Source organism: Lithobates pipiens, unplaced genomic scaffold, assembly GCF_037356315.1.
Source record: "Lithobates pipiens isolate NorthernLeopardFrog02 unplaced genomic scaffold, aLitPip1_a1.2 Scaffold_13, whole genome shotgun sequence".
Lineage (NCBI taxonomy): Eukaryota > Metazoa > Chordata > Amphibia > Anura > Ranidae > Lithobates > Lithobates pipiens.
In genome coordinates this window covers 167,625,246-167,637,444 of record NW_027507718.1, presented here as the reverse complement: position 1 = coordinate 167,637,444, position 12,199 = coordinate 167,625,246, and the positions used below count along the sequence as shown (strand labels likewise).

The following is a 12,199-nucleotide window of genomic DNA, read 5'->3' as shown; positions in this document are numbered from 1 at the left end:
AGTTGTGTAATCCACAAACACAATGAGCAGCATGCAGACCCCCCCTGGGTGGTTGTCACCCCAGCCTACAATGTAGTGTTGGAGGATTCTGTACCTATGAGCGGGTATCCGCTGACTGCCCAGTCCTTTCCCGACTAGGAAATGCACGTCACTCAGCACCTCGTTGTTAAAGAGAAAAGTGAAGCGTTCCCGCACCGTGGTCTTAGTGGCTTGCCAGTTATAGACGGGCTCTCTGTGCAGGAGGCCGGCAGCCGCAGGTAGAGGCGGAGGCGGAGCCGCTGGAGGCGAGGCCCCGGCAGAAGACGCTGCCGATGCACTTTGGTTCCCCGGAGAGGAAACCGCTGCCCCTCCGCTGTAGTTGTACGAGGTGGACACCGTCCCACCGCGATTGCTAGGGGCGCTGTTGCTCACCACACCGGAGAACGAAAGGCCACCATTCCCACCCGCCGCCATCTTGGATGGGGGAGGCTCCAGTGGGCGGCTGGAGGCGGATATAGCTGGAAGCTTCCAACCACTGTTCACAAATAAAAGCGGGCAACAGCGACGCATGGGGCGGTGTGGCCCTAAAATCGCTATGGCAACGGCAAAAGCGCAGGCATCAGATTGACTTAAAACAGTAGATGGGTGGAACTTGTGACCTTCACTACGAGCGATGGGAATGACCGGGCCTGTTGATTGGACGAGGAAAGTGACGGCTTCGAGCTCCAAAACTGCGGACACTTTGTTTAGTTCCTGTTTGTCTTCCAGGCGCCATCTTGGATCACGTGTTCAAAGGCAGAGCGCGCTGATTGGCGCTTCCAACAAACTTCTCACGTTCACTCTTTCCTACAGTATGGACTGTCCAAGGATGATTTGTATTTGTGCTTAGGCGAGTCATTTCTTTTTCTTTGCTGGCAGTCATCTGGTTAATAATATTTTTCCTGTAAGCTGCGTATTTAAAAAGAAAATGCAGTCTGCTCACACAATCTGTAATAAAAACATCTTTGCCATTCTGAAGCTCCCCCCCCCCCAACCGCTTTGGATATTATTTTATATATACCGTGATGCTGTATTTGCCAAATACAGTGGAACCTTGGATTACAAACATAATCCATTCCAGGAGAATGCTTGTAATCCAAAGCACTCGCATATCAAAGTTTCCCCATAGAAGTCAATGGAAACGATAATTTGTTTGACATTGACTTCTATTGCATGCAATACCGCATTTGGCCAGAGGTGGGCGGGCCAGAGAGCCTCGGAAATACTCAGGGACAGCTCGGCTGAACTCGGGTATGGAGTATTTTTGAGTAAGAATCACTGCAGAGCTCGGGCAATGCCTCAATGCTTGTGAGTAGCCCAGCGCTACGCCAACTTCCTGGCGGGCACTGCACGTGGAGGATGCAAACACGCCTGAGCTCATCCTTAATTCGGAGTATTTCCAAACGGTTCTGAGTGTCATCGGTACCCCTGCACCTCTGGCAAAATGCGGTACTGCACACCCCATTAGCTTGAATTCTGCTTGTTTTGCGAGACAACACTCAGTCAGGATTAAAAAAAAAAAAAGTTGCTCGTCTTTCAAAACGCTTGTTAACTTCGTTACTCGTAAACCAAGGTTCCACTGTATGCTGCAGAAATCTCCCTCCACTTAGTCTGGCTGCATCCATTTTAACTGGGCGGCTGAAGATGCTGCCTGTTCACTTACTGGATTTACACAGACACACACCTCCAGCTCTGCGACTCTCATTGGCCCTCTCATGACTCATCCCTCCACCCTTCCTGGCAAACTCTCACAAGAATGAGTGAGAGCTGTGCATGATGTCATAAACCTAGGCTAATGACCAGGTAAGAAACAGGAAGTGGGCTGTATAAGGTATGCACTGGCAGAAAAAAAAACAGAAAATTGTACCATACTTACTGTAATTTTCTTTTCCTGGTGCCTATCCATGGCAGCATACCTGTGACAAGGTCCGCCTTGGCTCCTCCCTCAGGACTAGTGAATATTATAAAAGAAATGGTTAGCACAGCCCCAGCATTCTCCGTAATATAGAATACCGAGGGTGGGATTGTATGCTGCCATGGATAGGCACCAGGAAAAGAAAATTACAGTAAGTATGGTACAATTTTCTGTTTTCCTGGTGCCTCCATGGCAGCATACCTGTGACAAATAACTAGCTAAGACGGGTGGGATGATGCTTAGAAGTTTATTTTAAAGAAATTATTATTTAGAAGAAGCGAAGGCTGATGTGACTGCCTGTCTGCCAAACTCCACCGATGAGAGAGCTCCTGGGTCCACCCTGTAATATTTCAGAAACGTATGTTGGGACGACCAAGTCGCTGCCCGACAAATAGTTTCAATTGACACATTCTCTCTTGCCGCCCAAGAGGCAGAAACCTCTCTGGTGGAGTGCACCCTGACCTCCGAAGGGGGTTCCAGTCCATTTGTCCTGTACACCTTGTGGATGAGTTTAACGATCCATGAGGCAAACGTTCTTGTTGACGCCTCCTTGCCTTTGTTTTTACCCCCGGGAATTATAAACAGCCTGATGGAACCCCTGAATGATGCTGTGGCCTGCAGATAGCATCTCAAAGTGGAGGCAATGTCTAGCTCATGAAGAGAACCAGAGTCCTCTTCCAAAAATGTTGGGAGTGCCCAAGGTTCCGACACGTTCAAGGATGATGCAACCTTGGGAATAAATCCTCACACTGTTCTAAGTTCTACTCTGTCCGGATAGAACATGATATGATTATGATCTGCTCCTAAAGCTTGGAGCTCTGAAACCCATCTGCCAGAGGTTATAGCTATCAGGAAGGCTAGCTTCAAGGTTAGATTCCAGAGCGATGCCGACTCCGAAGGGGCAAAAGGTGGATTGGCTAAGGACTCTAGGATGATAGCAAGGTCCCAAGTGGGAAAAGATTGTTTAGTTGGCGGACAGATCTTTCTGACAGCTTTGAAGAACTGGATTATCAATGGATCCTCGGCCCATCTTCTACTGGTTGCCACTGAAATTGCTGATACCTGTACCTTTAGTGTACCTAGTGCAAGACCTAGGTCTAGGCCTGCCTGCAAAAACTCAAGAATTTGAGAGGAGGATGGGGAATCTGGATCACAGCTTCTGCCAATCATGAAGGCCCTGAACTTGTTCCACAACTTATCATGTATACCGTTTGTGGATGGTTTTCGTGCTTTGAGCAGGGTTGAGATCACTTTGTTGGAACACCCTAGGGATTTGAACCTTTCCCTTTCAGCTGCCAGATGTGAAGCTCCAGCCTGCGGGGATCTGGATGGGTGTGACATCCTTGCGACAGGAGAAGAGGTATTATTGGAACCTTGACTGGAGGCCGGGTACTCAGATACATTGCTGTGGGGAACCAAGGACGTCTTGGCCAGTACGGTAGGACCGCTATCACCGTCGTGGTTTCCCTCATAAGTCTTGACAAGAATCTTGGAATGAGAGGCCGTGGAGGGAAGGCATAGGCCCGATTGCATGCCCAGGGGGCTGAGAGGGCATCTATTGCCTCCGCTTGGGGGTGAGGAAACCTTGAGATGAACCTTGGGAGTTTGGTATTGAATGTTGTTGCAAATATGTCTAGCTCGAGGGGACCCCACTGGTTCACTATCCAGTTGAAAATCTCCGGATGTAGAGACCATCCGTTGGTATCCACGAACTTGCGGGAAAGGCTGTCGGCCCTCGAGTTGAGATGACCAGGCAGATAGACTGCCCTCAGGTCTTTTAGATTCCTTTCTGCCCAGAGGACTATGGGTTCCACCTCCTTCAGGGGGGACCTGCTGCGTGTCCCCCCTTGTCGGTGTACATAAGATACCACAGCCCTGTTGTCCATTCTGAGGAGAACTGGTTTCCCCGTAATCTCGAACTCTAGGGCTAGTAATGCAAGGTAGGCCGCTCTGACCTCCAGGACATTTGACACCACGCCTGCTGTATGGAAGAACCATCTTCCCTGCACTGAGATCTGGTTGCAGTGTGCTCCCCAACCTGCTGCACTGGCATCAGTAGTAATTGTGATCCAGTCGACATGCCCTAGCAGGCGTGATTTCAGAAGTGTCTGTTTCTTCATCCACCAATATAGACTCCTGAGCATCAAGTTCGTCAAGTGTATGGGTTGGGATAGATACCGTCTGTTCCACAGTCTCAGGAACTCCAGCTGGAAATGTCTCAAATGCCAATGGGCCCAGGGGACCATAGGGATACATGACAACATCCGGCCTACCAGGCTCAAACAGTTTGAGGCTGCCAGGTAGAATCCTGTACTCACTTTCTTCATTTGTTGAATAATGGATGTTGCCTTCTGAGGTGGGAGAGCCACTGTCCTGTTCCTTGTGTTTAACAGAGCACCCAAATAAACCATCTCCTGGGTTGGAGAAAGGTGACTTTTCTCCTGGTTTATCTTCCATCCGAATTCTGTTAGAGTCGTCAAAAGAATGTTCCTGTGTTCCACTAACTGGGCTGGATCCTTCGCCAGGAGTAGAAGGTCGTCCAAGTAGTGGTATACCCGAAGCCCCAATTCTCTCAGAGGGGCTGTGATGGCAATCAGGGTCTTTGTGAAGACTCTTGGCGACATGCAGAGGCCAAATGGAAGGCTCTGGAATTGGAGATGTACCTGCCCCACTGCGAATCTCAGATACTTCTGGAATGGAGGAAGTATGGGTATATGCAGGTAAGCGTCCTGCAAGTCTATTGACAACATCCAGTCCCCTGGTTGGACTACACGTATAATCGTCTGTAGTGACTCCATCTTGAATTTTTCTAGGAAGATATAGCGATTTAGTCTTTTTAAGTCTATCACGGGTCTCCACCCACCGTTTCTCTTGGGGACTAGAAACAGGATGGAGTAAAAACCCGAAAATCTTTCTGATGGAGGCACTGGGACTACTGCTTGCTGTTCCTGCAAGGAGAGAAGAAATCGCTGTAGCGCTTACGCTTTTTGGGGGGACCTTGACACCCTTGTCGGAGAGAAGAAGTCCTTGGGAGGTTTGTCTAGGAACAACCAGAAATGGCCATATTTGACTGTGGAGACTACCCAAGGATCCCTGCACTTTTGTTCCCAGGTCTTTGAGAAGTGTTTTAACCTCGCCCCTACAGGGATCGCTTGGCCTGGCCTTGCGTCAAAAGGATTTAGTGAAATCCTGTGGGGTAGGCACTGGTCTCTGTCTTCGGGTCTTGAGGAACGTGGACTGTGTGCTTTTCCAATTATGCCTGAAACCTTTCCCTTGCCTGGACTGTCGGTAATCCTTATTCTTGGAGTATTGGAATCTGGGTGCGAATGTCCTGGAGCGTCCCAATCGCCTGTCTTGGGGTAGTAGGCCTGATTTTCCGCCAGTGACTCGAGAGATGGCCTTGTCCAGTTTTTCCCCAAACAAGGCTTTGCCGTCAAAAGGTATCTTGCACCAGTTTTGTTTTGAGGCAATATCCGCTGCCCGCGGTTTCAGCCACAGGGCCCGTTTGGCCATCACTGTGTGGAGCATTGCCCTTGGGGATCAACGAATTGAATCAATGGCGGCTTCACCAATAAAGTCTGCTGAGAGCTTCTGCTCATCCAAGGCCTTGATTATCTCCTCCTTTGGGATGTCCTGTTGGATTGCCGACTCTATATTATCCGTCCAGACGCGTAGTGCATTGGACACTGATGTCAGGGCTATCGCAGGCTTACAGGCGTTGCCTGCCATCTGGTAAGCCTTCTTGAGATCGAGATCCATCCTGTCCAATGGATCATTAAAAGAAGTTGAATCTTCTAGGGGCAACGTGACATTCTTTGCCAACCTTACCACTGCTGAATCGACCACTGGATAACCCTCCAGCATTGCGGAATCAGCTTCTGAGAGAGGGTATAACTTTCCCAAGCGATTAATGGAGAATCTTTTCTCTGTCTTTTTCCACTCTTTCTCAATCACATCCCTAATCTCGTCCGTGAGAGGGAAAAAGGAGATCTGGCGTTTGAGAAAGGGGAAGTATGATTTAGACTTCTTAACCTCTGTGTTGGTCTCTTCCCAGCCGATCGCTTGTTTAACTGCCTGTACATAAGGCTGGGCCATGGCGAAAGCAAAGCCAGAGGCATCTAGGTCATCAGATGATTCCTCTGAGATGGCATTCTCTTCTTAATGTTTAGAGGAAGGTGCAGGCGTCAGACGAAAAATTCCACTTGTGGACAGTCTGGGAGTGGAAGCCTCAGCCGTTTGCTCCTAAGGAGGGGATGCTGGTTGTTGCATCGGCATTGTGGCTACCAATTCTGCAAGGGAATCTTTTACTGCTTTTTTGAGTAAGTCTGCCACTTGCAGACCTTCAGATTCTCTGTCCGCAGCATAGTCCTTGAGGCAATTTCGACAGATCAGTTTGTCTGGAAGTGGGGTAGCTCCACAGGCCTGACATCTTGGAGATCTAGGTCTCGGGGAGCACGAATGACGGCACTTTTTGGCCGATGCTTTCCTGCTACTTCTATAATCCCCATGCCTGGATGACCTGTCTCTGCTGTGACTAGAGTCATCATCGTCTTCATGATGCCTTGAGGTCCTCTTAACGTCTTCTGGCATATAGGACTGAAATACATAAAAGTACCAGCCTCAGTGCACTCTTTTTCTTTTTTTTTTATATAAAATTACCTGGACGTAGGTCCTTACCTTGGGAGTAGAGTAGGATCTTGTGCGGGTGGCGAATGGCTCATGCTAGGCAGAGGCAGCAGCTAAGAAAAGAGTCATAGGAGAAGCATCAACTGGCCATGTCCCGATTTGAAAAAAAGGGATTACCTCTAAAAATAAAGGGTTGTCTCTTTTTTTTTTTTCTTCCTCCTGGGACCCCAAATAAACATTTATTTAATTTATTAATTTTATTTATATTAATAATTTTATATATTATATTATTTATTTATTTTATATTATTTAATTACATCTTTTATTTATTTATTTGCCTTACCTGAAGTGAATGGGTATTTCCTTGCTCTCCAAATGCATTTCTCCCTGCAGCCACAGGTGTCCCACTGAGGCTGCCAGGGAGATAAATAGGAACAGGAGAGGTGGGGCACGCCTCTACACTGTCCCTGATGCTTTGAGGGCTCTGCCCTCAACCAAAATGGCCGCCGCGGGCTCCAGATTTACCACGCATGCTCCGACCGGCGGAACGAGCACCCGGAGGACCTGCCCCGCCAGCGCATGCGCAGAACACGGTGGGGAACGCCGAAAGTGTAGAAAAAGCCGGCGCTGAGAGCACGCAGCTCCTAGGGAGCCTGGAGGGCGACAGGGGCTAGGAGGGGGGTTTTCTTTGACAAGGAACGAAGAGGAAAAAAAAGAGAGACCAAGAGAAAAAATTGAAAGTTGGAGAGAGGAGGGGAGGAAAAGAGAGAGAGAAAAGGAAAGAGAAAGGAGTGAGAGAAAGAAGAAAAAAAAAAGGAATGCAGAAATAGCTGCTGCCTCTGTAACCATCAGTGAGCTAATGCCTAAATGACCAATTTGCAGATAAAGCTCTTACTTAAGAGACAAACTGTCCCAAAAGATCCTACAGAAGGGACTTCCAACCTTATAAGCGCGTTTAGCTGCCCCAGAGAAGGAACTGCATCCGGGAGAGGCTTGAACCCGGACGGAGGCTGCCGAATGCAGAAGGTAAGGACGCTTGACCAGAATTCACTGCCATGAGGTATGAGGAAAAAAGGAGAATGCTGGGGCTGCGCTAACCATTTCTTTTATAATATTCACTAGTCCTGAGGGAGGAGCCAAGGCGGACCTTGTCACAGGTATGCTGCCATGGAGACACCAGGAAAAAATGTTTTACTATCCAAAGTTAAAACGACAAGGGCAGAAGATTTAATAGATGGAAAAATTACTGAAGAGCAGCTTTAATACAGCAAATGTTGTGGACTTTGATATTTTATATAACTAATACCATGCATACATCAGACATCCCAATCTTGCCACAAAAATACAAAACTGGAACCACCCTAACTGCGGCAGTTCCCACTTTTTATTACACACGTCTCATTCGTTGGCCTACAGGGCCAATTTTGAAATTTTTCACATACATGTGAAAATATGCATTTTTTTTTGTTAGAAAATTACTTAGAGCAAACATTACATATTCTCTGAAAGCAGAGTCCCTGACGAATAAAATAGTGGTTATTGCAGTTTTTTATGTTGCACAATATTTGCACAGTCAAGTTTTTTTTTTGGTGCACGCAAACACAATATAATACACTATTTTTGGTACACTATAAGGCCCCGTTCACACGGGGCAGTTTTCAGGCGCTACAGCGCTAAAAATAGTGCCCAAAAATACCGGCCCCTTTCACTTTCACACTGGAGCGGTGCGCTAGCAGGACGGTGAAAAAAGTCCTGCTAAGCCCCATCTTTGGAGCTCCTAAACCGCTCCTACCCATTGAAATCAATGGGACAGCGCAGCTATACCGCCGGCAAAGCGCTTCTGCAGCGATGCTTTGCAGGCGGTTTTAACCCTTTTTTGGCTGCTAGCGGGGGTTAAAACCACCCCGCTAGCAGCCGCAGACCGCCGCTGAAACGACGGTAAAGCGTCGCTAAAAATAGCTGTGCTTTACCGCCGACGGCCGCACTGCCCCAGTGTGAATGGGGCCTAAAAGAGAATGTTACATACAGTAGCTGCTATCACAAGAGGTGAATAAGACCCCATGTGATAGGTACTCTTTATGGAGACCTCAGTGGTCTATTAGACCCCAAATGTCTCCTCTGCCCTTCAGGTTGGGTTCACACCGCAGCACAGAGAGTCTCACAGTAGGGGTCCGGTGCGTCCCTGTTCACTGTTTCAGGTCAGATTTGTCCAAATTTTGGGCTGAATTCATGCCTGAAACGGACCATAAGGTGCACAGGACACCACTGTGGAGATATGTAAACGGGGTCCATAGAGAGCCGGTCACAATCTCCAGACATGTGAATTAGATGTGGGTCCCCCATCCAATTTGCACCAGTGTGAACCCAGCCTAAAGCCCCATACACACTATCAGATTTTCTGCCTATTATATCTTCAGATTTACCAAAACCATGTAGTGCAAGAGCCTGCCTGATTGCATACAAATTGAAACTCCTAAGGTTTGACCTCATATTATATGGTTTTGGTAAATCTAAAGGAAAAAAATTTGCAGAAAATCTGATAGTGTGTATGGGGCTTTAGACAAACTGATCAAACACAGATCTGTTTGATCAGATAATTATCTGGCTGTATCAGCCAAGGAAAGAGAGTACTGAAAAATTGACAAAATCCTTGCCGCCTCCTGCTTCATTCATCACAGAGGCCATAATCCTAATATACCACTTGCTTCCCAGGAAGTATATACAAATGCTGGGCAGCAAGTGGCTAAAAAACCGAGAATCAGGCTCCATTAGCATGGGTTTTGTTTCACAATGTGAATCCCAGCAGTAAGAATCTCATGATTCCTGTGGCTGGGTTAGGCTTTATGTACACTACAGCCCCTAAACTTGAGGCTATGTGTACATGAAGGCTTAGACAGCTGCATACAGCTGTGGCCACCAGGCCCCTACACTGCAAGGGCAGGCTGTTGGCAGTGACAGCTACCTGTGACTGTTCGCAAAGCCAGCGATTTTTCTGCGGTGATCGAGGCAGGATACACTTTGGCAGACTGCAGTTATCTGCACACAGATGTCAATCCCGGCCACAGGAATCAGTAGATTCTTGCTGCTGGGATTCACAGTGTAGCTAAATGTCTGTGCAAATGAAACCTTGGTTTGGAGGTGTGAGTTTCTATTGCTGTTACTAATTTGAGGTTGTTTACCTTTGTGCTTAACCACTTCGTGCCCTCGCTATAGCCAAAAGACGGCTACAGCACGGACGCTATCTGCCGGTAGGGTATCCCTGGACGTCCTCCTATTTACTTCCCCTCTGTGCGCCGCCGTGGTGTTCTGTGCTGGCCGTGTCCCCCGGACACAGCCAGTCACAGATCGCTGTAAACGGCCGTTTACAGCGCGATCGGCGTGTCCAATGGGAGATGATCTCATATGTAAACATATGAAATCATCTCTCATCACCGGCTCTCCCTCCTCACACAGACAGCGTGTGAGGAGGGAGAGATGAACTGCTGCAGAGATGCAGCGGTTAGTGACAAAAATATATATAAAAAAAAAAAATGAAAATAAAGTGCCCACCTGCCCCCACTGCCACCTGTCAGTGCCATCTGCCCCCACTGTCACCTGCCAGTGCCATCTTCCCCCACTGCCACCTGTCATCAGTGCCATCTGTCCCCACTGCCACCTGTCATCAGTGCCATTGGTCCCAAGTGCCACGTATAAGTGCCATCTGTCATCAGTGACACATAGTGCCATATCAGTGTCACGTGTCATTAGTGCCATCTGTCATCAGTGCCACCTGTCAGTGTCACGTGCCATCTGTTATCAGTGTCACGTGTCATCAATGCCAGGTATTAGTGCCACGTATTAGTGGCATCAGTCATCAGTGCCACGTGTCATTGTCCTGGTGCTCCAGGGCCTTCAAAAGTGTAATAGGTAGTCAGCAAGTTAGATGTGTAATTTATGCTCCTAGAACACGTGACGGTGCTTCCTGTATGTTGGGCCTCTCTAAGTGGCCAGGCTGTGAAAAAGTCCCACACATGTGGTATCGTAATACTCAGGAGGAGTAACAGAATTTATTTTGGGGCATTATTTGTGGTATACACATGCCACGTGAGAGAAATAACCTATTACAATGACAATTTTGTGGAAAAAAATAAAATAAAAAATCTTCATTTTGCAAAGAATTGTGGGAAAAAATTACAACATCAAAAAGCTCACCATTCTTAACCGCTTCCTGCCCGCCCTATAGCCGAATGACGGCTTTAGGGCGGGCGGCTTCCCTCGCCTGGCCGTCCCTGGACGGCCTGGTGTTTACTTCCGCAATCCGCGCCGCCGCGGGCGCGCATCGCGGAAGTTCTGTGTTTGCCGTGTCCCCCGGGGACAGGCAAACACAGATCGCTGTAAACGGCCAATCACAGCGGCCGTTTACAGCGTGATCAGCGTGTCCAATGGGAGATGATCTCATATGTAAACATATGAGATCATCTCTCAGCGCCGCTCTCCCTCCTCACACAGACAGCGTGTGAGAGGGGAGAGAAGAACGGCTGCAGCAGCCGTCAGTGTAAAAAAAAAAAAAAAAAAAAAAAAAAAAAAAAAGTAAAAAAAAAGTTAAAAAAAAAGTGCCATCCTCCCCCAGAGCCATCCTCCCCCAGTGCCACCCCCCCCAGTGCCACCCCCCCCCAGTGCCATGCCCCCCCCCCAGTGCCATCCTGCCCCAGTGCCATCCTGCCCCAGTGCCATCCGCCCAGTGCCATCCGCCCCAGTGCCATCCGCCCCAGTGCCATCCTGCCCCAGTGCCATCCGCCCCAGTGCCATCCGTCCCAGTGCCATCCGTCCCAGTGCAATCCACCCCACCCCAGTGCCACCTGCCCGCAGTGCTATCTGTCCCCAGTGCCACCTGTTGTCAGTGCCATTTGTCCCCAGTGCCATCTGTCATCAGTGCCACGTATAAGTGGCATCTGTCATCAGTGCCACGTGTTATTAGTGCCACATAGTGCCATCTGTCATCAGTGCCACGTATTAGTGCCATCTGTCATCAGTGCCACGTATCAGTGGCATTTGTCATCAGTGCCACCTGTCAGTGTCACGTGCCATCTGTTGTCAGTGTCACGTGTCATCAATGCCACTTATCAGTGCCATCTGTCATCAGTGTCACGCGTCATTGGTGCCACGTATTAGTGCCATCTGTCACCGGTGGCACGTATTAGTGCCACGTGTCATCAGTGCCACGTATTAGTGCCACGTGTCATCAGTGCCACATATTAGTGCCACGTGTCATCAGTGCCGCGTATTAGTGCCACGTGTCATCAGTGCCACGTATTAGTGCCACGTGTCATCAGTGCCACATATTAGTGTCATCTGTCATCAGTGCCACGTGTCATCAGTGCCACGTATAAGTGTCATCATTGCCACGTATCAGTGCCATCTGTCATCAGTGTCACGTGTCATTGTCCTGGTATTTCAAAAGTGTAATAAGTAGTCAACAAGTTAGATGTGTAATTTATGCTTCTAGAACACGTGATGGCGCTCCCTGCATGTTGGGCCTCTCTATGTGGCCAGGCTGTGAAAAAGTCCCACACATGTGGTATTGTAATACTCAGGAGGAGTAGCAGAATTTTTTGGGGGGTGTCATTTGTGGTATACACATGCCACGTGAGAGAAATAACC

General features: G+C 48.5%; 1 protein-coding gene across 4 annotated transcripts in view; it reads right to left on the bottom strand.

Moving 5' to 3' along the window:
- The window catches only part of BTBD2 (BTB domain containing 2), a 238,352-nt gene that overhangs the window by 211,012 nt on the left and 15,141 nt on the right, over positions 1–12,199 (bottom strand). Inside the window, exon 1 of one of the 4 annotated variants that reach the window (XM_077475820.1) lies at positions 639–764. The exons of 1 other annotated variant lie outside the window; for it this stretch is intronic. Coding sequence is in view for 2 of the 3 variants with exons in the window: in XM_077475819.1 (XP_077331945.1) it covers positions 95–549 (455 nt within the window). In the remaining variant the exon portion in view is untranslated. Of the gene's footprint in view, positions 1–94; positions 608–638; positions 765–12,199 lie in introns of those variants that run through there. 2 more of the 4 variants (XM_077475819.1, XM_077475818.1) reach the window with 2 other exon arrangements.